A 22,827-nucleotide genomic window follows, 5' to 3' on the forward strand; every position below is an offset into this window, starting at 1 on the left:
TCAAATCAAAATTTCAGGACAGGCATCACAAATTGTGTCTCTCAGTTCACTTGTGTGCTCTATGAAATGAGGGGCTCCAAGTGAACCATCTTCCTTGGCTGATTTTCAGGACTCTGATGGTTCTTAAATCTCCAAACCTGGGATGAACCCTTAGGACCTTGGAGCGGGGTTGCATAAGGTGCAGGACTCAGTGTCTTTTCCAGGTCTAGCAGCATTATATGCTTCAGATTGTATGTTCAAACCAATTTGAGAAGTGTCTGCAAACTCCCTAGATTCACGGTTKTCCTGTGAAAAAGTCTATCTTGTTGGTCTGCACCTTCCAGAAGAGCTTGTSATTATATAAGTTTGATGACAAAGTTAAAGAATTAAAAAATTGTAAATGAAGGCAAGGTATAGAAAAAAAATCATTAGTTGGGCATAACTTTGGGCATAATTTCTCAGGAAAGAGACATGGCAGCTTTCTTTTCATAATTGTTGAGGTTATGAAGGACATAATCAAGGACAAGACTTCCAACATTTTTCCCATTTTTGCAATAAACCTTTTGTTTTCCTGCTAAACACTGGAAGATTTGGAAGAGGCTTAGTAATTCTGTTTGCCTAGGAAAGGCAACAGCTCCGAGCTTGAGCACTTCTCAACCTACTGTTTATTTGGGGACTTCCTGGGAAGAAAACAACCTCACAGCTGGGCTATGGGAAGACCAAATGTTCGTGTGATGCAGCCAAACTCAGCAACCACTTGAACCTTCCCATTCTCATATTTTCACCGGTGTTCCTAAGGATCTTGTTGTAATTTTTCAGGTCTGATCTGCCCTTGTCTGTTTTCTTTTTTCTTTTTTTTTTCCCTCCAAACTCATCTTCTACATGTGCCGCTCATTTCTCTTTGCTCCCTGCAAACTCTGGAGACCACAAACAGCTGAAGATCTGGGATGAAACCAGACTTGGAGGACCAGCTACTGTGACCRCTGCCAGACCTGCAGCGAGGCAGCCAAAGCAGACCACAGGACATCTACATAAGTACACAGAACAATCTCTGTGGTGATTAACCACCAGGTTTTTGAGAGAAAAATTTACTTAGAAGCTAATTTCCTCCTARCGTTGCCATATGACTTACTCAGCGTGCAGTCACATCCAATTCATCCATTTAAAGCAGAAATCACCCTCTGAAATTCTCCTTCCAGAAAAGTCAACGCACAAGCTYTACATGATCCACAGTTCAATATTTAAAGAAAATTGTCTCACCAAGTGTCAGAAACGCAGATGCTAAAATATTTGGGATCACTTGAAAGCCAAGAGAGGAATCCTACATGGAAGGGGCCTCCAGGCAGAGTTTTGAGCACATACCAAAAAAGAGGAAAGTTCTCCTGAGCTACAGGAGCTCCCATGAGGCAGCATGCATAAATCTGACAAGGGAAAAGGAAAGCATGAATAAAAAATGGGGCAAAGCCTCTTTGAGGAACTCTCAGCTGCAAGGCCAACTGCACCAATCTCCTCGTGGAAACATCTACCAAAGCCAACAGAAATATTTGGTAGATGAAGTAACCGAGCCACTGTTTGAGGTTCATTCCCGTTTGCCGTTGACCTCTTTACTCCATAAAAAGCCCTCCTGCAACCATCCTGGCACTGTGGGGAAGTCAACACAGCTCGCAATGCAAATATCAAGAAGGAAACATTAACACTTGACTGCTAATTACATTTGACACAATGTTGGAAGAAAGGATCTTCCAAGGCTACCTTTCTAAGGTGCCTACAAAATCAGAGGAACATCTGCAGGCAGACACGCTCCACAAGGAACACCACAGAAAATCCCATGCCAAGATTAATTTTTCCAAAGCACTTTTTCCCCAGTGAGCTTAAGTCTCTCCCTTTTAGCACATTTTAGCTTATCAGTAGTTATATAATTATGGCAAACATTTTTCAATGCCTTTTTTCAAGTATTAAAGATGACACGGTTAGATAATTCACTCAGTTCAAAAAGATGGACTTCAAACTCACATATAAGATGCCGTTCAACATAGGATCACATCAAGCAAAGCACAGCATTAAGAAAACAAGTCAACAACACAGTTCAAATCACCATCTATAACCACCACCACATGTTCTTCAACCAACCAGCTCTCTCCTGTGGGATCCTCACTACATACAACAGGATTATTCTCAACTCATCCATGCAGGCAGGTCTACCAGCTCCCACCAGATTCTCCCAGCAGCTTTTTGTGGGTTTGGTTGGTTTAAAACTCTAGGCTGATTGTCCTTTTCTTTCGAATTGCTAGAATTTCCTCTTTCTTATCAACTTAGGTTCATTTCTTCTCTCTAAACCTATTGCAGAGGTTTTCCAGCAAGGACTGAGCTTACTCGTTGAGCATCCTCCACTCTAACCACATCAGATGGACATTCATAAGGCAGCCAACGCCAACCTACCTGTGTACGTCATGTTCTTGGGGTTTCCGTAGGGAGCCCCAGGTTGAACGGGGCTGTAAACAGGGTTCATGCTGGAAGACTGGGAGCTCTGCAGACAAAAGGAGAAAAGCACAGTTGAGAAGCTGGGCTTACGGCACACACAGAACAGTCTTGCATACAAAAGTTCTTGGTAGTAGCCTCCACCATGTTATAATTCGAGACACAAAGAGCTGCAAAGAAAGGGATTTACAAGCAGACATGAGAATGAGAAAGTGTATTTAATAATTCAAGTTTCAGATATGAATTCCTGTGCCTTCTTCACTGCTGCCTCTTCTGCTTCCATACATACCTGGAGTAGAGTCATCCTGCAAACCCCTACCTTGGGGTGAGAACCAAAATGAAAACYCCCAATTGGGCCACAAACCCAAGGTTATGTTTTGGGGGCAGCAGAAGCAACTCTGAGACTTACATCAGACCCTCTGGCAATTAGCAAATCCAAGGACACGCGTTGCCAGTGCTGAGCACTCAACCACGTCTGAGTCCCAGGAGCTCCATGCCACCACAGAGCCCTCTGACGTGCTCCACCAAGATGTTAATAGCCCTCCTGCTCATCTAATGAAGATGATTAAACACTGCCGGGTTATCTTCTCCTGAGTTTTATTTAGGGTAAAACAAATAACCTGGGAATTTGTGTCTACTGGCTGTCAGCTGAGCAACGGCTCAGTTAATTATCTTAATGAAGCCCATTCCAAGTTCTGATTAATGGGGAAAAAATCAGCCATTAAGCTTTATTAGGCAACACATTTGTCTCTGCAGCTATCCGGTGGCAATTCCAAACGCCAACCCCAAACGGTCTTTCTTTAAATTGTGTTGTTTGTTTTATTCTTTTTCCTTCCCAATGCATTATTTTACAGTTCATAAAATCAAGCCGTCCCTTCCAAACAAGTCTCTCATGATTGATGCACAATTTGTTAGCTCATTAACTCCTTCAGCTTTACTTCAGGACAGTAAACAAGTCAAATGCTAAATGTGAGCCACAACTGACTTGACAACAATTACTGCTTAATTAATTAGCTTCCCTCAGAACCCAAGTCGGCACAGACAGAGCTATTCACAAAGCAAAGGAAACCACATTTATGAAGTACTCTGGAATAAAATGCTACCAACACCATGAATCACATCACAATGGGAGACAAGGCAGAAGTTGGCTTCAGCAACGCACAACTCAGTTCTTAAAAACCATGAAAACTGGAGTAAAACTCAATGTATGGGAAATGGGGGATTCTCCAGGGAGCACCCACGTTTTACAGTCCCCAGAGCTGYTGTAACTTGGTCCTCCTCCCCAGTAAATACACGTAGGATCTGGAGTTAAAGGCACGTATGAAGCACGATGGACATGCAAGCACATGGGCCCCATTAAACGCCGGTGCTGCTTCATGGTGGCAAGCATAGGAAGTGCTTGAAGACACAAAAATCCCATGGATCACACATCACATAGACATTATTTTGCTCAACCATTCAACAAAATGCACAAAAATTGAAAGTGGGGAAGAAGTCACTTCTGCTCTCAACACCAGCCAGCAAGCCAAAACCTCCTGTTTTCCATCTAAATGCCACCTTCAATGAATTTTTTCACATCATCTCTACGCAATTCAAATTCCACCTCAACGGTGGGAATAAATCATGAGGATATTTGGAATTTTTAATGTCATAAAGCTTTCCAACGGGGTAAAGCACTCTAAAAACCACTGGAGATGTGCATGTCTTGGTGCAATGAGAGATGAGCAGGAGATGAAAGCAGTCTATGCTGAGGATCTCACCGTGACACTCAATGTGGCTTCCTGTGAACTAGGCTTAGCCTGGTCTTCTGGACAGGATGTCCCCACCAGCAGCTGTCTAATGGACCATCACTGCTTTCCACCTCTATGTCCCTCGAGAGGTTGGGGTACTTGTGATGGGCACCTGGAGGAAGCACATCAAAAGTGTTCTGAACACTACAAAAAACAAGGCAATAAGTGGAAGTCACCTCAGAAATGCCATACTGCTCATAGTGTATGTAGCCTATGAGTTCCTAATGGTACATGATGTGTAGATACCAAAGACAGATCCTGTAAGTCAGACCTAAGAGTAAAAGAAGTCAGAGCTGTAAGGACTTCATGGCCATAAGTAACTGTTAACTCACTAGCATGACCCCTCCACCTAGACAATGGACCAGTAGGTTTTTCTCTTTATGAGGTATCCTCCCAGACACGTCAGGACAGGCCAGGAGGACCTTTGATCTGAGTCCATACAGCTAAGCTGATGTTTTCAGGAAAAAGGCAATAGCTCTCAAGCACACACAACAAACCAGGCTCAAGTCTTGCAGGGTCTCGCATCACTCTGCAGAGGAAAGTGGAGCCACTGCAGCCTGACTTTGGCCTCGCCCAGAAGAGGACACAGTCTGGTCCTACAAGTACAACCATTCCAGCCCAGAGCTGATTCCACTCGCTATCCCAGTGGGAACCAGTTCACGTGTTGCTAGGCCTGAGGGGAGCAGTTTAGCAAGCTGTGTTGGCTCTCCACTACCTCAACCAGCAAAGCTCAAGCGAACCAAGAGGAAGAAAGGCCACCTTCAACCAGGAGAAAGGAAGGACAGAGTGGACATATTGCAAGAGTTCTTCTCAGCCCAGCAGCCTAAACACACCTTGAATGTACATGAGAAAACCTTCACTAAGAACTTTGATTCCTTTGAATGACAAAGCATCTTTGCAAGAGCAATGAATTGCTGATGTTGGTGGTGCACTTGCCCGGTCACCCATGTAACGTTGCATCCTTGTGTGGAACAACAACATAGTGATGGCAAAGCTTTTATCTAACTGCTAAGCACAGCACAACCAGTACTGGGTGAGGAGCACACAATGTTCATGGGCAACAAACATCAAGCAGCAAAATCAAATCAAAACTCAGCAGACCTGGATTTTATGTCCCCAGACTGTTAGTGTCTAGGGTTGACGCTTGCTGGGTTGATGTTCTTACTTGCCTTGACCATGAGATGCGATGCTCTCCTGAGCAAGGAGCATCCCTGTGGTTCCACAGAGCCTGTCTCAAAGTGTGATCTAGTTTGGGCTCTTTTGGGTGCAAAGGGTATAAATAAATAACAATATTGGGAAAATTACAGCCTACACTGGCAGACAGTAAGTTTTGTAAGAGGGGAAATAAACCTTTTACTGATAATAATGAAAAAAAATAAATAAGAAAAAAACTTTTTTAGCCAAGACAAAAACATTGCAATCACTTTGGAGGTTTGAGTGGGATGGAAGGAAGAGGAAAAGGAAGATACCTCTTTGTTGGGAATGTGGCTGTCAAGAAGGACCTGGGCGTCATGGTGGGCAACAAGTTGACCATGAGGCAGCAGTGCCCTCGTGGCCAAGAAGGCCAATGGGATCCTGGGGTGCATTAAGAGGAGCGTCTCCAGCAGGTCGAGGGAGAGGATCATCCCCTTCTGCTCAGCCCTGGTGAGGCCACATCTGGAGTACTGTGTCCAGTTCCGGGCTCTCCAGGACAAGAAGGATGTGGAGCTGCTGGAGAGAGTCCAGCGCGGGGCTACCAGGATGATCAGGGGCCTGGAACMTCTGCCCTAGGAGCAAAGGCTGAGAGAGCTGGGTCTGTTCAGCCTGGAGAAGAGAAGGCTGAGGAGGGATCTGATCAGTGTCTATAGACACCTCAAGGGAGGAGTGAGGAGGATGGGGCAGCCTTTTTGCAGTGGTGGCCACTGACAGAAATAGAGGAAACAGCCACAAACTGAAGAACCAAAAGTTCCCCAGGAACTTAAGGAAAAATTTCTTTATAGTGACGGTGACAGAGCCCTGGAACAGGCTGCCCAGAGAGGCTGTGGACTCTTTTTCTCTGGAGATCTTCCAATCCCACTTGGATGCCACCCTGTGCCACATGCTCTAGGTGACCCTGCATGTGCAGGAAGGTTGGTCTAGATGACCTCTAGAGGTCCCTTCCAACCTTAAGGATTCTATGATTCTATGCTACAGCAGGAACGAGTGAATGCCAGAGACATTTCAGAGAGATGAATTTCTTTCTTTTTAGCATTTAGCATCTAAACACATTCACATGAGCTTCCAACCCATCCGGCAAGACAATACTATTCCAAAATACATTTTCACATTCATTACAAGCACCGCATTATGTCCTTTGAAAAGCTACGAGATGGGAATAAACAGGATTAGCCAAATTAAGCTTCCTTCGCCACAATATCTTGTAGCACTTGCTCATAGCCATGGATATGCAACAAAAAGCCTAAYAGAAACAAATTATAAACAGAAAGCACAAGAATTGCTCTATCACATGGCAACCGATTGCTGTGAAGCTACTGAGATCCCACCAAGTAGCTGAACTGGTAGGATCTCTAGTGGGAACAGCATGGGAACTAGCTGCTAGCAAACGTTCTSAAGACCATTTCTTGCTGCAAGCTGTGACATTTCTGTCTATTTTATCTTTCCCGTGAAAGTGCCTGATGTGCCTCCATCATGCTGGGAAGCTACTCCAGGTGAAGGGGAAATGGAAAGGCAGGAGAGGTCAGCCCACGGGCCGCCACCACCAGCAAGCCGCTCAGCAAGCCAATGTGTCCATCAAAGAGAACTTCCATGGGGCATCAAAACCAAACAAAAATGGCAGAAGAACACCTTGAAATGACTATAAATGTAAGACAAAAGGGAAGTTTCACCTCATTATTCTTCTCTGACATTTGCGCATTTGAAAACACCAGGGGTGCAAACAGCTTCACCACTTCTCCCAGTCCTTCAAGGCCTCGATTCTTCTAATACCGAGGTGCACGTGTRATTTTAGACAGGAACGGGCCAACAAATTTTAGCATGACTATTTCCACACATACGTTGGTGGAACTGGGATTTTTAATGCCTTTCCAACACTGGTATATAAAAATCTATGTATTGCCCACAGAAACGGAAGAAGAGAAAGACGACGCTGAAGGAGCTCAACAAAATCTCCTCTTTAAATTCATGTTATACAAATCACATGCAAATAGTATTCAGCCCCCAAACCTCCTTGAACATGAAGAGACCTCTGACCTTACATCACACTCAGATTCCTACCATTTCCTGGTAATTTTTTCAGTTAAGTCACTTGCAGCTCGACCCTCGCTTGGGAGCTGCCAAACAATAATTCAATTAATTTCCAATTTAGCTGCGAAAGGTTGATTTAGGTGGGCTATAGGGCTACATCTCACCTTTCCCTAAATAGACAGGGACAGAGGTCCATTTAATACGACTTAGTTTTCCACAGCCACATGCTTGCTGTTTACACAGTATCACATCAATGAAGCGGTGATCGAACAYCTCAAGCAAAGCAACATATTTAACCTGCTAAAGATCTTCTAACAACAGCAAAAATCAGGTCCAAGTTGATAGAGTTTTAGATACCCTTCTATTAATAAATCTTACAATAATAAAATAAGATGCAAATAAAACCAAAATCAGTTTAAATAGGCAAAGCAAAGAAGGACTAGATTCTGCAAAAAGTGTCAGGCTCCATCTAGCAGTAAATTATTAATGGTGGGTCCTTTCTGTAGAGCAGGGCTGCTTTTGCTGTCCCTTTGACTATATTTCTGCTGTATCTTGATGTTTGCATGTATCTAGCTAGGGCACTGCTCTGGAGCCCACGTAGTCCCTTTTTTCCTAGAGTTCTCCCCATTTCTCATCCAAKCCAACACAACGGCCTCCCTTCTGAAGGAAACTTCAGCTCTGCTCCGATCTTCACCTGGAGAAGTGGGAAATGCAGCTCCCCAGAGCCAAGCGACATAAATCCAGGTGGCAGGATTTCCACCTCCGCTCCGGAGCCTGCAGCTTGGAGAAGCTACGGAAAGAGGATGGGAAGAACATAGCTGGAGCATGGCCAATACCTGATGCAATCACAATTACGTTCAACATCAAAACGTTCAGCACCACACTCAACACAGATGGTTATTATTGCAACATCATTTGTCTRCCATCTTCTGTGTGCTCGTTTGCAGCTCTGGACAGGAATAAGTTGCATTATTCATTAGTTATATTATTGACCACTCATTTTCTCTGTAGATGTTTCATATCCCACCAGCAGGCATTTCACATCCCACCACTCCAGCAAGCAGAAAGACACAGGGATTTGTCCAGAATAGTCCTAGGAGCCAATGAGCCAGCTAAAACGCTGGCCCAGGCCACAGAGAACTTGCCACCCAAGAACAAACCAACAAGTCCAGACTTAAAATGTGCAGTGGAAAGGAGACGTCCTGACTTGCCCTCTCTCCAATAAATAACTAAACCCACAAGCTTCTCATCGGAGAAATTATGGAAGTTTCACATCCATAATGAGGACAAGCCCTGGTGCCTGTGTCTCATTAAAAATTAAACGGCTAATTTCTAAGCACAAAGCCACTCTTGATTTCCAAACTCACTGAGCTCATGCTGCCCCAAAATAAATACCGAGGCATGGAAAAGCTTAACCTTTCAGTTGTTGAAGTTTATGGCCTGCGAAAAGCCAAGGGATCCAAACAATTTGATGATTCAATTATGCTAGAAAGGATATAAAAATATAGACAGAAAATCGCTGTCCTGAGGAAGCAAGAGGCATACGAGGAACTGCTGCAATTAGCTGCTGGACTTGGTAGGGGCAAATGGGCACTCAGTGAGCAGCAACAGCTTGGGTGTCATATTATCTGAATTAAGCAGAACTCGTAAAAATACCCTTACGAGCTTCAGCAAAACAAAAGCCAGTTTGCCTACAAGAATTAGGGAGAGAATTAGGCAAACACAACTGATTTTATATTAAATTGAAGCTTCCAGAGAGCACAAGAACAAGACATGTATGCGGATGAATTTTGCAAGATAATTTCCTTGCCTTATGCCTACAGGACAGATGGGCTGCACCAGCAGGTACCCAAAAGATTAAATATATATATATTTTTTTTCTTTTAATGGCAGAAGGACCRTGAGCTCTTATTCTGGAAAGAGAAAGATTTTGCAGCTTTCAGTTCTCAAATGTTAAGATAGGGTGACCAATATGAAAACACCAACACAGCATGCTAGAAAAGACTTCTCAGGACACAGTTTGGAGATGGGTCCCTAGCTAACAGCTATGTTCCTTTCCTTTTCAGGTTCATCTGCCTTGAGTTGACAAGAGGCCACAGCCAGAAACTTCAGCATGGGACATGCAGGTTGGTCATCAGGGAAAGCCTTCTGATGAAGAAGGGACTCTAGCCCAGGAACAAGTTTTCTGGAGAGTTTTGGGGATTTCCATCATGAGAGGCTTTGAAGACTGGTCTACATCAGGCCATGGCTTGATCTACACAAGGCCATGACAACCTAACATGGCTGGTACAGCCCCACATTGACCTAAGTGACTAGATGACCCTGGAGTTCCAGTTCAACCAACGTTTCTAGGACAGGATCTCAACCTCTAATAGTTTGTGCTGTAAATACTCATTTATCAGACCCCTATCTTTTGCCACAGTCTCAGACCACAACTTTCTGATTCTTAGCCAAAATAACCCCAAATAACTTTCCAAAGGCCTAGGCCTTTCATAGTAGCCTCAAGTCGTATGTTTCCTTGATCCTTCACAGGATGCCAAGAAATCCTGGGCTGGAATGGGGAGCATTCACAATTTTTAAGCACTTTCCAGAAAATTACCAAAATTATTTAGAAAATTTCCTTAGATTACAACTAGCTACCCTAAAATACAATGATTGCTTTCATCCTTTCACTGTAAAAAAGCAAAATAACATGCTTAGTTATTCCTATTTCCTGAGACTTCTTGAGCTGCTTCAGACCTCCCACCAGCAGCCACAGCTCCTTCTTCTATGAGGAGCTAACTTTCAGCAGCCACATGCAAATTATCTCTATCTGAACATTATTTTTATTAGTAATATAAATCTAGTCTCAAAATAAACTTCCCTTCCTCCAAGCATTGAAAAAATATTAAGTAATCYATAATATTAACAATAATATAAAATATTAAGTAAACCACTGCAGATTCTTTTTCTAGACAACRAAAAGGCTGAAGGAGCTCAGTCAGGCACCTTGCTCAAGATGCACAACCCATCATGCTTGGACCCAGTTTCAGCTTCTGGTCTCAGAACTTGCTGTTATCTTTGTATTATTTTTARGTCAGAAGACCCAAATTCTACAGAACTGGACACACTGCTCCAGGTGTGTCCTCATCAGGACTGAAGAGGGGAGAATCACCTCCCTTGACCTGCTGGCAATGCTCTGCTTAATTCAACCAAGAATACCATGGCCACCAGGGCACYTTGCTGGCTTGTGGYCACCTTGTTCTCCTCCAGGACACCCAGGTCCTTCCCCACAGAGCTGCTCTCCAGCAGGTCAACCCYAACCTGTTGTGATGCATGGGGTTCTTCCTCCCTATGTGAAGGACCCCGCACTTGCCTTGGTTGAACTTCATGTGGTTCCTCTGTTCCCACCTCTCCAGCCTGCCCAGGTCCCTCTGGAYGGCAGCGAAGCCCCCAGGGGTCTCGGCCAGTCCTYCCAGTTTTGTGTCACTTGTGAACTTGCTGAAGGGCCWCCCTGTCCCTTCACCCAGGTCATGGATGAAGAGGCTGAACAGCCTGGACASCCAGTGCTGACCCCTCAGGGACACCTCTAGCTGGAAGCCTCCAACTAGACTTTGCACCTCTCATCATAACCCTCTGAGCTCAGCCTTTTGTCCAGGTCTCAGTCCACCCCACTATCCCCTCTTCCACCCTGCTCTTCTTCAGCTTCCCTATGATGATGTTATGTGAGACAGCATGAAAAGCCTTGTTGATGCCAAGGTAGACAACACCTTCTGCTCTCCCCACCCAGCCATCCAGCCAGTCATCCCATCATAGAAGGCTACCAGGTTCACCAAGCTTGAATTCCCCTCAGTGACTCCCTGCTGTCTGCTCCTGATGACCTTATCCTGCACATGCTTAGAGATGACATCCAGGACGTGCTGCYCCATCACTCTTCCAGAGACTGAGGTGAGGTTCACTGGCCTGGATGGAGCTCCCTGGGTCCTCTTCCTTGTCCTTTTGGAAGACTGGAATGACACTAGCCCTTAGGCACCTCTCCTGTTCTCTTTCTGACCTTAAAAGTAGTTTAAAACGTGTCCCAAGGAGACACAGAAGTATGATTTGAAGTATGAATTGAAAAGGGATCAAAAGAGAGGCTACAGTGATGATYTGTGTCGTTCCCTGCATGTGGCAAACCCAAAACACAACAACTCTCATTTTCATTTCAGCCTATAATGTCAGATTTTCCCCTTCTCCATTGGGGCAGACTAGGCTGCATTAACCAATCTTGGACAGATTTCTCTACACCAGAAACAAAACAAAAAAGCACATTATCCTCACAGAAGTGTTTTCATTTACATTTTGTACAAAATTTCCAACCAGTGCCACTAATTACCTTCCTTAGTTCTCAAAATTGCTCCTCTCGGTATGGGAGAATCACTTTCCAGCCACTTCCCGAATATTGGAAACATCGCTCCTTCCCACGCAGTGCAATAGGATAAAAACCTAAATTTGCTTCCGAATGGATTACGCAATGCAAAGTTGACACACCAGCAATACAAAATATTTCTGGAATTAAAATCCAATGCRGGCAGAGATGTCCTTTTAATAAGATATAGGAATGGGACAGAATCCTCCAGGCTGTGTCTGGTGAGCATCCAAAATCACCTCACTGCAGGTTGAGRCTACGTGATTTATTATGCAATTTATTAGCCAAGATGGTTGCTCGTTGTCTTCTAATGGTCTCTTCCCAGGTCCTCTATTCTGGAAGTGGGTTTTCTTCTCTGGCCATGGCTGGAAACCCCGGGACAGCAGTAGAAGGGATGGAACATCAGAAGGTCTCCTTTGCCATCAGCCCTATCCTACCGGGAGGCAGCAGACCATGTTCTGGCCTGTCCTCCCAACATTTTGCTCATGTTGCTGCAAGGATGAAATCAAGGATAATATAACTAGCAAAAAATGAAGATTAACTGCATGTGGAGGAGATCAGTCTTCCACAATGGTTCTTTCTTCCTCAACTGTTTTGGGATCTTTGTTCCAAAACAAAGGTGGATAAGGAAGGATGAAGGAGAAGGCAGGCTCAGTCTGCTAGCAGTGACAGAGTTTTGGCAAGAGGTTTCTCTAGCAGCCTCCTTTCTTAATTAATTTTGCATTGGCAAGAGCATCAAAGGATTGGAGCAGCTCTCGTGTGAGGAGAGCCCGAGCGAGCGGGGCCTGTTGAGGCTGGAGAAGAGGAGGCCGAGAGGGGACCTGGTCASTGTGTGCAAGCAGCCGAGGGGAGGATGGAGGCAGGAAGGGGCCAAGCTCTTGTGGGTGGTGGCCAGGGGCAGGCCAAGGGGCAGTGGGTGCAGGTTGGAGGCYGGGCAGCTCCATGTGGCCGTGGGGAAGAACTTGTTTGGTGGGAGGGTGCCCGAGCCCTGGTTGAGGCTGCCCAGGGAGGCTGCGGAGGCTCCTGCTCTGGAGACCTTCCCACCGCGCCGGGATGGAGCGGGTGCCYCGTGCTCTGGGTGTCCCTGCTGGAGCAGGGGGTTGGACAGGGTGATCCCTAGGGATCCCCTCCAACCTCAACCATTCTGTGAGTCTATGATAGCACATCAACAAACCCTGGAGACTCCAAGTCTTTCCCATGCATGGGACGGCACATGYTGGTATCCTTTCAGTAGGTTTGGAAAGCTTTCTACTAGGAAGCAGAACAACGAGAACTACGTTGGTCTTGGTGCGCCTGATGCCACCAAAGACCAACATGTGGTGCAAAAAAGGCACCACTTATTAAATATATAGAAGAAACCCTACCAACTTCTCCACGTGGACATTGCCATGTCATAAGCAAGCAGGATTCAAGCCATCCTAACACATACAACCAAAATTAAAAATGCTATTTAAAAAAATTTAAATTTAAATTTAAATTTAAAATTTAAAATTAAATGCTAAATACTCATTTAATCACTTCCACCTCTCTAGTACCAGAGGCTGCTCCCGAACCCCAAGATCTGCCAATGTTTTGAGGGAAGGCTAAGGACCCCAGCTCAGGCTAAAACTGAGTCTAAAACTGAGTTTAAAACTTGGCAGATGCTGCAGAAGCTCTTGCTAGAGGACAGCAGCTCCCCAGTGTATCACCAGACAGGGCTGCAACACCAAAAGCACATTTAAGTGAGATAACTTGTAACCTGAAGTCTTTAAAAAGCCATAAAAAGCCAAGTATTTTTCAGGCTGCCAATACAGAAGATTTCCTCCTTCCCTTTAAGAGCATAGTGGTATTCTCAAGCAATCGCAATTACCACTATTTTTCATAAAAGTAATATTTAAAAAGATAACATGTGCRGTTGTTGAAGGCTGTAGCCCAGCGTTAGAACTCAAGAGGGCATCTAGGATGATACTATTAATTTAATTCAGCAATCTGTCATTCACCTTAGCTTAGGCTTGAGGAATGCTGGAGCCTCCATACAGAGAGCTACAAGGACTTTAGATTTAGCAGCGATAAAAATCTTATTTTCTATCCGTCAGTGTCCCTTTGATGCTATGACTCCTGTGTCGGAAAAAAAGGAGGTTAAAAGCTTGAATTTGCCACAGAATGGCTTAATTTTGCATTAATCCCTATCATGAGAAACCAATTTTACAATTTAACTGAYCCAGTGATGAAAAAGAAAATAAAATGGCAGTCAACAGATTACTGCAAACCTGACACCCATGCTGCTACCACAGCTCAGATTGCCTGGGCAAAATCTGTTTAATTTGAGCTTGCCTAAGATGTCCTTATTTTTATACAATCTCCATCTTATTCTAGGTATAAAGGCAAAAGTTTAAGGAAAGATGGAGCAGAAGCGAGTGAAATTCAACTTCAACATCCAGGTATATTACATAAGGTATATTATAAAAGACATTTATCAAGGGTAGATTTCTTGGGGAGCGGCATCAGGACTGCATTTCTACCTCCACGTGGCAAAGAGCTCCACGCACCACACGGATCCCCCACGCTGGCCTCAAGATGGGCTTCAAATGACTCAATTCTGCAAAAATAATGCCAAAAAAAGCAATTGTTTTCATAACAGAATGCAAAATCTTGATAGGGGCAAAGCCCTGGAGCAGTGCAGGGACCAGGGGCTGGTGTCCCCGAGCTGCCTCATCCCTTCTCTCCTGCTGCTCAAGGAAAATGCTAATCCTCCCCATTTGCAATTTGCTGTCACYGTCTGATTTGGAAAATCTTCTGCAGCGTTGTATGGGGAGGGCAAAAGAAGGGGAAAACTGCACCTGAGAGCATAAGCCACTCCATTATGGGTAAAATAAGAGGTGAGCAAAAATATGCATCAGTTCTGCAGCCGCCATGCACCAATACTTGCCCCTCTGGGCAGAAAGGGGTTCTCCGTGGAGAATGAAGGCATGGAAAAGGAAGGAAGTTCCATCTCCAGGTGAGGAGGAACTTCTTTACTGTGAGGGTGACAGAGCAGTGGAACAGGCTGCCCAGGGGGGTTGTGGAGTCTCCTWCTCTGGAGGTCTTCAAAACCCGCCTGGATGCCACCCTGTGCCACATGCTSTAGGTGTGCCTGCTTGAGCAGGAAGGTTGGACTAGATGATCTSTAGAGGTCCCTTCCAACCTTGAATATTCTGTGATTCTGTGAAAATAATCCTGTGTAAACACCAAAGCTGCCAAATACTACTACTACTAGTAGTAGTAGTAGTAGTAGTAGTAGTAGTAGTAGTAGCAGCAGCAGCAGCAGCAAAATATCATGGTGGGCTTTGAGAATCCTAATGGCAACCCAGATGTGGCTCTTGGACGGTGATTTCCTCACACGATGCTTGACCTGGAAGACGTCAAGCATGTTCTTCTGGAACAGGCTGCCCAGAGAGGTTGTGGAGTCTCCATCTTTGGAGATCTTTAAAACCTGCTTGGACCCAGCCCTGTGCCATGTGCTCTAGGTGACCCTGCGTGAGCAGGGGGGTTGGACTAGGGGGTTGGTCCCTTCCAACCTTAAGCTTTCTATGATTCTATGACGTTGTGGCCATCTTAAAAATACTGCRGTTGATGGGGAAGCTGTTTATGCAAGAAACAATCAAAAAAAGACCCCAATGAACTGGATTATACACGCTGAAGAGGAAAAAGCAGAGGTGTGGGAAAGTGCTGCAAAACGCAAAAGCAGCCAGTGGATCTCCAGGCCCAAAAGCAGGAGAGGAGGCTGAGTCACAGCAGCTGCATTTGGCCTAAATCCAGAAGACTCCTGCCTAAAATAGGYTTAGAGAGTCCTGAGAAAAAGGAAATTCCCATTGCAAATATATATATATAGAAAGACCTAGTCTTGGAGTTGAACGCAGCAGCAGAAGCCCGTGGGTCACCAGCCTCCAAAGCTGGTGAGACACTGCAGTAGACACAGAGGATATTTATTAAACATGAGCCTGGAACTTCTCGCCTACAGACACTTGGCCCTCAATAGATCACTGTGATTATATGGCTTTGCTCCTCATTAGCCCATCTGGATTAATGGGGTTGTTCCCTTCTTTCYGTACRGCTCCCTGAGGTGCTCTTCTCARGAACCTGAAYTTTGAAGGAAAAAGGCAGGGGAAAYCCACACAAAGGCAACTTGTTCTTTCTGGAGGTGGTTTCCAAAGCCTGGCTTTCAACACCGCAGTTTATTTCTACTCGCTGGCCTAAAACATTAGAGTACTTTCCACCCGGCAGCTTTTACAGAGGTATATGATATCCTTGCACAAGTACTGAATGAAGCATTTTAGGCTGGTTAAGTAAAGCATAACCTATCAAATTCCCTTCTGTACCATTACATGTTCTCTCTGTATATATATATATATATATATATATATATTTATTTATTTATTTATCAGTCTTCTTATCCTGCATTAGTTTGACAAACTGCAGCTCTAATTACTCGGCTATTAATTACGACACTCTAAAAAGCTTAAGGATCCCATTGCTTCCTTCTCAACAGCCAGCTCAGCAATTACATGCGTTTGTCTGATTTAAGATGGGTTTTAGTCTGCTAATCCAAGGTCTGCACTCTCACTTCTCTTCATGACTGCTGAGCCATCTCAGAAAGGCAAGGCCATTCAGGGGTGATGCACATCTAAAACATAATGATCAGCAAGGCTGAGAAGCTGTTCCTACCCAAAAGCTAGTCCACCCATGGAAAATAAGGCAGTGGTTTATTTGGTTCTTCTCYGTCCAGAAGACACAAGACCTGGGCAGAAAGGCACATCTAGGGACCCCTGATGTCCCCAAACGATGTTAGTTGCCTGGTGAGCAATGGACACCTAGAGGTGGTAACTTCAATGGAGCTACCCAAGTAAGTGTGGAACAGCAAGACCCTTTCCTTCTCCTTCCTTACCCCAACTGTCAAAACATAGTTTGGGGTTGGAGATGGATGGATCTCCTGCACCCTCACAACATGTTTTTAACGTCCTACAGCTCCTGCTACATTTAGAAGACAGGATTGGAAGTTGTGCTGCAGCCAGGGTTGGTTGAGCACCCTCCTGAGCAGTTTAGGTTAATGAGGTGATTGGCTTGTCCATGTCCCATACCCTACATATGTCCCTGACACAGGGCTTCACACAGAGGCTTCACACAGATCTCTATAAGTTCCTGGCAGACCTGCCATCGACCAGTCCAAGAACAACTACGAGTGGACTCAGCTTTAATAGGGACTAATTTAATGATGTCAAGAATCCTTTTTGGGGAAAAGAGATGCAACGAATTAAGATGACACATCTCTGTAAAGCATATGCACTAGCTGAAGCTACAGGCCTAATGGGGAGGTGACTGTGCGAGGTTCCAACAGCTTGGTTGACAGAGAAAGTCAGACTAGATGACTTCAATGGGCCCTCCAAGCCTTTAAAAATCAAGTAAAATTGTTCAACAGGGAGGTCCAGGAAAGCTGAAGGAAGAGTACAAGTGCGTGCGCCTCAGCAGCTCTCCCACGCTCACTGCAGCAGCTGCCAGGTCTTGTTCTGCTCCCCGGGCTGCAGATGAGCTGAATCCATGGACTTGGAGTACAAAGGATCACAGAACTGCAGAAGGGTCGAGGTTGGGGAGGGAATCTCTGGAGATCTCGTCCAACCTCTCTGCTCCAGCAGGGTCATCTAGGGCAGGATCGCAGCCAGGTACAATCATTTCTCCAGCTCCAGGCTGGAAACAGTAGATCAGTAATGCTTTGCCAAGAGCAGACATTTCACTTAGACGTTGACAGAGATGTTTACAGGCATGGATTCTCCATTCAGCATCGCCTTGAAATAATGCTTCAGGTCCCACAGCCAGCAGGGCTTTCTAATCCAGCTTCTACAATGAACCACACCATGAGGAGCTGGCAAATTTATGCAATTTCCAAAGGAGACCTCTGATTTCTTGGGGGGAGTTTTGTTATGAGGCAGCAAGCAAGTGTATCCCTCAGCAGCTATGGGAAGCACAATTAGGACTCTCTCGCAGAGGTTGGGTTGCGTGCCATGGCTAAGAGGACACCAAGGAATAAACATAGACATTGTGTGGGTGTTCAGAGGTGGCTCCTGTCAACCATGAGGGCAGCATGTGTTTGCAGAAACCAAATGGTGAGGGAGGAGGAGAGGCCCTGCCATCAAAGGCTGGTTATAGGAGGGCAACAGGCTCCCCTACAGAAGAAACAAAACCCTGGGTGCAAACAGGCTGCAAAGAGCTCATGTGTGAAAAGATGACGGGGGGAGGACACAGCAAAGGGATGTAAAGAGGRCGACAATTTGGTCACAAGGACAACTAAGAAGATGATTTCTGTAGTCCAAAGGGTGGAAATGGTCTTACAGGATTCTCACCTAGTCCATCCTCATGATGGAGGCGACACCTCCAACATCACCCCTCCAACATCATCCCATTAATAAGCAGATAAACGAGCAAGGAATTTGGAATAACAAAATGAGCACAAACATCACAATTTACGAGCACATCCTGCAACGCGAGTGCCGCTGAAAGCAAGAGTGTCACGTCCCTCGGGCAGCCTCTGCGCTAACAGACACGGCAAATGGRATTATCTGCCCCTGCCCTATTTCCAGAGGAGCTGCTGGGCTGAAGGCAACGACACGCACATCAGCATCCAAGCTGTCGTGCTCTAAAACCTTCCATCAGATATCGCCCRCTGCGATACGGGCTCCACCTCTGTCACACAAGCTGCAGGAAAACATAAAGGAAGGAGCCGTGGCTACAATACCAAGCGATGTCCTAGGACAGCTGAGCTGAATTCCCAGTTTTCCAGAGGCTTCAAGGCTCCTGGGAGAAATGCTGGCAGGAGCTAGTGGAGCTGACAAGGCTGCTCACTCAGACAGCAGGTAAACCCCAGCCTAGGGCTGCTTCCTTAGTGCTGCTCACCCTGCACAGCTCATCTTCACAGCTTATTTCCTTCTCTGGAGGTCTTCAAAACCCRTCTGGATGCCACTCTGTGCCACATGCTGTAGGTGTCCCTGCTTGAGTGGGAAGGTTGGACTAGATGATCTCTAGAGGTCCCTTCCAACCTTGAATATTTTGTGATTCTGTGATCTCCACAACTCAACTTCCTTGTATTTTTCCTGGAGAGAACATCCTGAGCTACCTCCAGCTCCTTCACTGCCTCCAGGACAGAAAGAGAGGCTGCACAAGGGATTATATGGACAGCTTCACTATAGAGGCCTTGCCTAGAGGCTTCACTATAGAGCCACCTCAGCGTGATRAATCTGGACAATCAACCTGTTGCTTGGGCTTCCCCCATGTCGAAGTCTAATGCATTTGAAAATCTGCCTAGATGAGTCCTCCATGTGGAAAATAAAATGGGTCCAGTCTCGCAGCAGCTACAACTGGAGCTTTCGGAGAGGTCATGAGCTCAGGAAATAGAAACTGAGAGCAGGAGATAGGAATACACAGAAAATATTAGCGACGTATTAGCACAGGTGTAATTTCTTTGTAGTAGAACAAGATTTTGGAAGAAAAAGATAAATAAATAACTTCAGGGAATACTGCTAATTCCCTTGARCAGGCAAATATCAGCAGGAGCTCACAGACCACTTCAATCTGAACTCATGCTCTCAATTTTGGTCCCTGCCAGATCCTTGAAGGATGGATGTGAGCAGCGGTGTGGTACAAACGCAGGGTGCAGCTCGAGTCTCATATCAAGGGTTATCTCCAGGCATCCAAACCAGCTATGTGCTCCCTCCTGGCATCCAAACAGATCCAAGGCTATCAGGGAGCAGGACACGGACGCTGGTTAATGAGAATGAAATGGTAACAGCCGCTATCTCCACGCTTACAGCACCAAGTGTCCACATCTCTACTCATCCCGTGTTGGTCAGGCATGACTTCTGGAGGACAAGGAAATCAGCTGCTCACCTTCACCCATTGCTAACCTTCTCCATGCTCTTTAGGACTTTATAGGTGTGTACCTTTCTACTATGTCAGGATGGTAGAGATATCACTGCACCTGCAACTACTTATGTACAAGGATAGACAATTTCTACTGTTGTAAGAGACAGAAAGTAGGGGCAGATGCCTTCAAATCGCAGAAAGCATCTTCCAAAGAAGAGATAGGGTCACATAATACTTTTAGTGAGGTCACACAATACTTTCAGAGCCATAACAATATCCCAAGTGACCTGCTCTTTAAATAGTCTCGCTCAGCTTAAACTTTACATTCAACCTACTACTGAGCTCTCACCCAACAAGGCAAGGAGGGAGTAGCTTACCATCAACACCTCCAGCATAAGGAGCCTCCAGAAGCATGGAGGATCGTTCTGTGATATCCATCAACAATGTCCTGCTCTGCATTCACATGCCCACATTGCTCCACTTGATGTTTCCTTTCTCCCAAGTGAGAAGAGATGCACTTGGGAACACGTGGCAGCTTCTGCCCCTGTTTTCTCCCAAAGCCTGAAGGGTTTCTGCTGAATGAGAAGGGCTTTTAGCAAGTCACTCACAACACCTGCCTCTGGGTGAGCAATAGGAAGCCTTGGCCAGAGGATGGTTAATAAGAATTATCGACCGCTTCTTACGGCACCAAAACTGTGCTAAATGTTACACAACATGGATAAAAATAGCAAGGAGCTTCACTCCCAGGTGAAAGGCAGACCAGACATTGCACAGCAAGGAGAAACAGGCCCAGGGCTAATCCATGACCAACTCAAACCAAAGGGGTCTAACAAATGGCCCCACACTTGGAGGAGGCCCATCTAACCCCACATGTGGGCACACAGCACTACCAGGGCTGCTTCTCCTGCCATCCCCTGCTTCAAGGCAAAAGAACAAGACCTAGGATRAGCTTTTGAGCACATCCCCTTGGTAGGAATAAGTTTGCTATAATCCTGCTTTGAGGAAAGAAGAAGCAGGTGGGCTTSGGGTGGGCATGAAGGTGCAAACCTTCATGCCAGAAACACACATCACAGATGCTCCTAGGAACGACAGCACTTGCAGAAGTCCCCGTGTCTCAGGAGGTGCCTTTTCTTGTAACCCAGCCTCTAAAACCCAACCAACTTTTCTTGTAACCCAACCTCTAAAATGGACAACAATGAAAAGGATGGCCAAAAATTTCAGTCAGGTTATAGAACACCACACACAGTGGAGGTCTTGCCCTTGGAGGAACATGTACCTTGCAGCCTTGACTGTGGAAGCCGTCCTAAAGGAGGAGGAACCTGAAAACAMGGCCAAAAAATACAAGGGAGAAAGCAGCACAAAACAAAACCCAAAGGGCCCTTCTGAGGAAGAGGGAAAAGTTCCTCAGTGGTGTGGAACGGGGCATGAGAACAGCAGCACCACCAGAAAAGCAGGGAAGCTTCAAGAAACCAAGGAAGAACCCAAAGATTCTGGGTTTGAGGGCTCCTAACCRAAAAAATATCCCTGCTGCTCCCAGCTTCAGCGATACCTCCGGATCCCCACACTTGGGCCTCCTCCCTAACTCATTTCCCTCGATCTGCTGTTTGGGCTGAATGAGCAATTAGAGTACAAGAAAACAGATGGCTCTATTTGGCAACTTCTTCCCAAGTGTCACTTTGAGACTAGCCAGGTCACATTACAGCTAAATTACTCCAGATTAACTGCCTTTGGCCGGCCTGTAAGAACGCGATGAAACCATTCAGGCAGCAGCCCCTACGGCTGCCAAGCGGGCTGCGCTCGTTCCGCTACTGCCGTATTTTAACGTTGGCACCAGGATCAATTATTCCTCATTAATATGATACTGAATCRTTGGAGGCAAGATGCGTCTTTGGCAGCAGGAAACATTTTTACACCGAGTTCTTTTTTTATGCAAAATTCCCGAATTTTTCCACRTTTGGAGAAGGAAAACGCCACCACCTTTGGGACATGGCAGAGCAATTGAGGCCAAGGAGTGGAGGAGAAACATCCCATCTAACAGAAAAGTTAGACAGCTCATTTTGCAATGAATCAAAAGCCACACCAACCCCATGGATCATTTTCTCACATAGAGACTTCCTTGATAGACGAAGCTTGTCCACAGGCCAAGAGCCAAGAGGGCCTCCCATCCCACCATCCCATCACAYATGGACACACACACACGCTTGATGTTAGCACAGGTCATTAATTCTGCAGGTTAATTCTCACTCTTACCATCTCCAGCTGGTGTGCAGAGATGTGATCAACGGGAACTCAGTGAATAATTCTGTTTGGATCACAAGAATCAGAGAATAATTTACCTTGGAAAGGACCTTGGGAGGTCATTTGCTCCAAGCTCCCATTCAAAGCAGGGACAACTTCAAAGTTGCGTTAGGTTGCTCATGGCCTATCCAGTCAATTTTTTAGTATCTCCAAGGACAGAGATGCTAGGATACAATATTCATGCACACAATTTATTCTCTTTCCTTTTAGCACAATCCTAGTTCTCTGAGATGGGAAGAGTAGAAAAACAAGCCCAAACCACACACTAAAGTAAGGCAACATAACCAGAGAGAGACACTGCCCAGAGCATCGTTCTCATGCCTTGATTTCAGAACTCAGTTTTAATCTGAAAAAGGACAAAAACATCTAAATGCATTGGAACTTCTCCAAGTGCTCACAAATAACTAAAATTTCCACAGTCCATCTAAGTTACTACCTTGAACAGTAAGATGTTGCTCTGAATTTCATAGAGATGACTGCTTCAGTCACCATCAAGGAGACTCCAAGGCCTCCTCAGCTTCTGGCCTGGCTTTGGTGGGGCAGAAGAGAAACTATGGTCCTTAAAGGCTGAAATCTCAACTATTTTAAAAGAATTAGGCAAAAGYTGGAGCAAAATAAATCACTGGTGTCTTCTGGAATAAAACCTGCTCTGGTGATGAGCAAAGACCCTACTTTTCAATCATTGCCAATGTACAATTTCAGTGTCCAACTGCAGATCAACGGATATGATTTCACAGAATAGATTCACAGAATCACAGAATATTTAAGGTTGGAAGGGACCTCTACAGATCATCTAGTCCAACC

At 45.4% G+C, this 22,827-nt stretch overlaps 1 protein-coding gene across 1 annotated transcript in view; it reads right to left on the reverse strand.

Annotated features, from left to right (window-relative positions):
• FAM168A (family with sequence similarity 168 member A) overlaps nucleotides 1-22,827 on the reverse strand; it is a 93,947-nt gene that overhangs the window by 58,329 nt on the left and 12,791 nt on the right. Inside the window, exon 2 of the mRNA XM_026041570.1 lies at nucleotides 2,419-2,506. Within this exon, the coding sequence (XP_025897355.1) occupies nucleotides 2,419-2,488 (70 nt within the window). The 5' untranslated portion in view covers nucleotides 2,489-2,506. The remainder of the gene's footprint in view (nucleotides 1-2,418; nucleotides 2,507-22,827) is intronic.

The sequence above is a fragment of the Nothoprocta perdicaria genome, unplaced genomic scaffold, assembly GCF_003342845.1.
Source record: "Nothoprocta perdicaria isolate Ctin4 unplaced genomic scaffold, notPer1 scaffold_288, whole genome shotgun sequence".
NCBI lineage: Eukaryota > Metazoa > Chordata > Aves > Tinamiformes > Tinamidae > Nothoprocta > Nothoprocta perdicaria.